Raw genomic sequence first — 5371 nt, 5'->3', positions numbered from 1 at the left:
TTTTTAAAAACATTCTGGTCAATTAAATTTGCGTTTTTGTGGTTTTTTTATAAAACGATTAATTTGTAATTAAATTAATGGTTTTGACTTTCGTCCAACACGCAAATGTTGGACGAAAGTCAAAAGAAATTAAAAGTGACGTATATGTTCGCGTAAGAATAACTTTTTTCCTTCCGTGCTTCCCAAACGCAACAAACTTTATATATATATATATATATATATATATATATATATATATATATATATATATATATATATATATATATATATATATATATATATATATATATATATATATATATATATATATATATATATATATATATATATATATATATATATATATATATATATATATATATATATATATATATATGTTTGTATGTATGAATGTATCATTATTACTTTTTATTATTAATGTATTTATTCAAATTGATCCTACAATTAGATTTGGTTAAAAAAATAATATCAAGTATTTATAAGTATATATAAATGCTTATGTATATATTTTAAAAAAGTATAAATTAAAATGTTTTAATTGTAATAAATCTATGTATTAAAAATGTATTAATTTAATAACTTAAAAATTTTGTTTAATAAAAAGTGCCTGCTTAAGCAAAAACCCTGTTTTCTCTATTTTAGTCAGTATATTTCAAAAAAGAGTCAAACACCTATTTTTTGTTTTGTCTCAGCAGCCACAAACAGAAAATTTCTAATCATTTTTTTACTTACTTAACTCTTTTAACAACCTATTTATTGGCACAACTTGTGTCAAACTATTATCAGACTTCAAAGAAAAAGATTTTAATAGTCAGGTTATATAAGAAAATTGTAAAGCTGCATACTAGGCATGCATCTTTCAAATTAATTCTAGATTTGCATCAACAATTTATTCTTACTTTTAAAAAATATAATCAAAATTATAAACACAAAAAAAAATGTAGAAACAATTCTAATATATTGAAATAATTATTGTATTAAACAACTGGTGTGTTGATAGAATTACATTAAAATCTAAAATAAAGTTTTTCAAATAAGGAACTAAGTTTTTAGTTATATTATTGCTTATACAGAATACACGTACCATAAATTTTATGAAGATAATTTATGCAATCTGTTGAGCAGCAATATGTAGCAAGATCAATAGCACGTTGTCTATTAGTGTTTAGTATATCTATTTTAGCCCCATATTCTAGCAAAACAATCATACAATCAAGATTATTAGTTCTTGCAGCATAGTGAAGAGGTGTCTAAATATATTTAAAAAAAATTAACTTTATACTTAAAAATTATACAATTGGTATAAATATATAAACAAGTCTTAATTCAAACAACAATAATCAGAATAAAGTTGAAATAACATAAGTCTCACTGAGCACTTGTCAACAACATCTGAAACTGCATTTGGGTCAGCTAAAAAAAAAAAATACTTATTACTAGAATTAACAAACATCTTATTCTACTGACAGTTATATGGAAACACTCTGTGGTTTCCTGTTAATCTAGTAAAAAACAAGACTTAAATTAAACATCATTTAAAATTTTGGTGACCAGTTTTTTTCTTTTAGTGTCTGTCGTGCATAAATACTAATATCAATTCTGTTATAATAATTTTTTATGTTTTTTTTTTATTGCAATTCGATATAATAGTTAATAGCAAAAAAAAAAAAATACTTCAGTGTAGCACAACTACCTTTGTTTTAGTAAAATGTACCCAAAATTATCTACAATTTAATATAATTTACTTAATATTTTACATGATTTTGTTTTAATTTAAAAGATGTTTAAAGATTATATATGCTTTGTAAAACAATGTTACCTAAATTAAATAAAAAAAGTATTTTTGGCTTTATAAGACTTCTCACACTAGCACTCTGTCACTCTGTCTTAACAACAAATACAAAGACTTTCTGCTTATTTACATTGTCAAAAAAAAAAATTTTAATCATAAATCACATGTATCAATACATGTATTTTATTCAGATATTGTCTTATTATTATAACTTTAAACATTCTACTACCTTTTAAATTGAATATGTTAACATGATAAATGTTACATAATTCAAATTTTAAAAAAATATTATTCAACATAAATTTTTCTATTTAGCAAACTTTTGTTAAACTTTTCTACTATAACGCTTCTAGCTTTCGAGTCTTATTTCTAGATATACACTATTATTCTTACTTTAAAGCCTTATAAATCTCATTTTATCTGTATACCGTTTTTTTCTAGCAATAGCTTAACACATTCTGCACTTCCACTGTTGTCAACAATATGATGCAGAATGGTTCTTCCTATGTCATCAGTCCAATTTAAAATACCCAAGTCTCTTTCGTCAAGAAAAGAAATCAGTGACATAACATTGTTTGAATACGACCTTAAAACGTTAACAACTTCTTGTGTTAGTTTCATGATTTTCATGATTTAGTAATACTAAAGTCATATAGTTTATACTTGTAACATTAACATTTGAGCAATTTGAGACATTAGGTTTCAGTTTCTTTTTAAAATGTCGTTTGTTTTGATAGATTAAATAAAATGTAGTTGAGACAAATTTTTTTGAATACGTCAAGTTTAAAATTTACATGTAAATAAAACAGTCAAGTTAATTTGTTTTTTAAATTTGGGATTTCCTTGTAAAAAATTTAAATAACAACACGTAAAAATTCAAAAGTTAAGTTTAACTCCACGTGAAATAAAAATATTTCCAAGGAAAGCCCACACGGAGTTAATTTTTGGCCGAACGAGAATTGTTCGCGCAACTATAAAACTAAGTGACGCGTAGACTGATATACTTTCATGTTTGGTTCAGTCTCCACTAAAATATGGATTTAAGTAACCAAGGTTGTATAAGCAATAAACAGTCTACTCTAAAATATGCAGTCAACTAACCGTGGCTTATTTGGTCAAAAAGTGAATGTTTTAATGTGTTAATATGTTAAAATGTAAGTTATATTTTTAGTCATGGAAAAATATGTGTTTCTACACATTCTTCGTATTATTTAAATCGTATTATTTAAATCGCCCATAAATTACATAAAGCTAAATTTCACTAATAAACAAAACAAACAAGATAAAAAATTTTCCTCGCAGAGTCTTAAATTACATGAAAAATTAAAAGAGTGCATTAAGTTTGATGAAAATTGCCTCGTAAAGGAGCCTAAGATAAAAAACTTCAGTTTTTTAAATAAATTTAGCGTTGCGTAAATTATGGATGATCCCCAAATTAGTCTAAAAAAATGTGTTTTTTAATATTTAATTTAAAAAAAAAACTATTATTCAAAAAAACTTGTATGTTAAAATACAAATGTTATAAAATTTTTTATTCATTTGTCACTTGACATATAAAAAATTTTTAAAAAGATTTTATAATTGATAAAATATATTTTGTAAAAATAATATTTATTTATAGGTATAAATTGTATATCTTTATAAAATTCAATCAGATCATTTATGACGTAAGTTTATGTTTATAGTACTTTATCGTGTTATTATGAAATTTAAACACACTAAATATTACTTTTCATTTTATATGGATGAGATAAGCAGGCTTTGTGTGAAAAAAAACTGCATGAAAGTTTTTGAGGTTTGAAGTTTTATCATTTTGTTATTAGATCTTCATAATTGATTATATTAATTAATACTTTTACTTTTATCTTTTTGTTTTATGTTTTTTTTTCAGTTTTTTCTTTTGTATTCATGCATAAGACCTGGATTTTGTTCTGCTTTCTTCTTTGTTTACATTTATTGAAACTTCATTAAATGTTTTTATGTATACATCCTATAGGATAAATATTTCACTTGGCATTTCCAGAAAATCACGCACGGAACATTGCATCCGTTGCATTAATTATTTTAAAATTAATGCAATTTTTAATCTCCGACTTTTGTTTAAATGACAACTATGTATATATTTCTATACAAAGTATGGTAGCTATGGGTCGTTTCATAATTAAAGAATAAATTAACCTTTTAATAGAGTCACGTTCGGAACAGAAAAAAGTAAAAAAAAAATTAAAATTAATAAATGAACCCTATTTCTATGAAAATGTATCAATTACGGGTGATTTGTTTTTTATAGTTATACAAGCATTCTTGAAGATTATTACAAAGTTACAGGGTTCTACGATGTATCTTTGCTCCATAATAATAGTTTAAACCGAAATCGCGAACGGACAAAAAAAAAAATTACGGACGGAAGATGCAGACATTTGTCAATTTTGGATTTCTTTTTTGAAAATAGATCGATTATGACTATCATAAATAATAGTGTTGTGACCAAAACTAAAAATTGTAACTAACTTAACTAAAAAAACCGTAACTAAAATTACCCAACTAACTTTTTAGTCTAACTAAAACTAGTCGGCTAACTTTTTAGCGTAAATAAATTAGTCGACTAACTTTTTAGTCTAACTAAATTTAGTGGACTAACTTTTTAGTCTAACTAAAATTAGTCGACTAACTTTTTAGTCGAACTGAACTTAGTCGACTAACTTTTTAGTCTAACTAAATTTAGTCAACTAACTTTTTAGCGTAACTAAAATTAGTCGACTAACTTTTTAGCGTAACTAAATTTAGTCGACTAACTTTTTAGTCTAACTAAATTTAGTTGACTAATTTTTTAGCGTAACTAAATTTAGTCGACTAACTTTTTAGTCTAACTAAAATTAGTCGATTAAAACAAGCTTCAGTACTAAAAACTGAATAACCTATGAAGCAATGAAATTTTCACACACGTTAGCACATTATCGTGGCGGTTGAATGTCCCAAATATGGTTCATAGGAGCACGTCAAATCAAATTCGTAACGTATTAAATCAATTTCGATTATTAGAATTTTGTCCCAGCTCTGAGACAACTACCAATGCGGTTGTTGCAACTGTTTATAAACACCCAATGGGCACGGAATCTAAAAAAGGCACCTTTTGAACGTTTAATTAACATTCTGCAGTTTAATTTAACGTCTAATTCGGGGTTGGGAAAGCCAACTTGTTGGGGGTATTTTTGTTCTCACGCTCCAATCACCGCAATTTTTTGAGAAACATTTTCATTTGACTTAACAACATTCTTGAGTTTTGAGTTCGCACGATGCCTAAAAGTGTCATATCTGAAACATCAAAAAAATCCTGCCCACGCCGCTGGTAAAGCAATATACGAAAAATAAAATTTTTGCAAGAATCACAAGCGAAAAGAAACTTGCTAATCGATTCATTTCGAAAGAAGATTTTTAAAACCTACCGAAAGGACTCAGTTAAAAAATAATATCAGTTTTTTACTTCATAAAAACTTGAATGCGCGATAATTGACACTTATGAGTAATGAGCATTTAATTACTTAGTTCATTGAACGGATTTTTTTAAATGGAACATTT

General features: G+C 25.3%; 1 protein-coding gene and 1 long non-coding RNA gene across 3 annotated transcripts in view; one reads left to right on the top strand and one right to left on the bottom strand.

Moving 5' to 3' along the window:
• Window positions 1-2569, bottom strand: part of LOC136078007 (putative ankyrin repeat protein RF_0381) — a 50341-nt gene extending 47772 nt beyond the window's left edge. For both annotated transcript variants that reach the window (XR_010637440.1, XM_065792608.1), the window contains exons 1-3: window positions 2221-2569; window positions 1373-1413; window positions 1085-1250 (exon numbers count right to left, since the gene is read on the bottom strand). Coding sequence is in view for 1 of the 2 variants with exons in the window: in XM_065792608.1 (XP_065648680.1) it covers window positions 1085-1250; window positions 1373-1413; window positions 2221-2422 (409 nt within the window). In the remaining variant the exon portion in view is untranslated. The remainder of the gene's footprint in view (window positions 1-1084; window positions 1251-1372; window positions 1414-2220) is intronic.
• Window positions 2570-2732: 163 nt separating this feature from the next.
• LOC136077677 (uncharacterized) lies at window positions 2733-4341 on the top strand. Its single transcript, XR_010637178.1, has 3 exons — window positions 2733-2946; window positions 3414-3587; window positions 4083-4341. It is a non-coding gene; the product is annotated as an uncharacterized LOC136077677 (long non-coding RNA).
• The last annotated feature ends 1030 nt before the right edge of the window (window positions 4342-5371 follow it).

Source organism: Hydra vulgaris, chromosome 03 (assembly GCF_038396675.1).
Source record: "Hydra vulgaris chromosome 03, alternate assembly HydraT2T_AEP".
Classification (NCBI taxonomy): domain Eukaryota; kingdom Metazoa; phylum Cnidaria; class Hydrozoa; order Anthoathecata; family Hydridae; genus Hydra; species Hydra vulgaris.
This window is presented reverse-complemented; position numbering and strand designations above follow the sequence as displayed.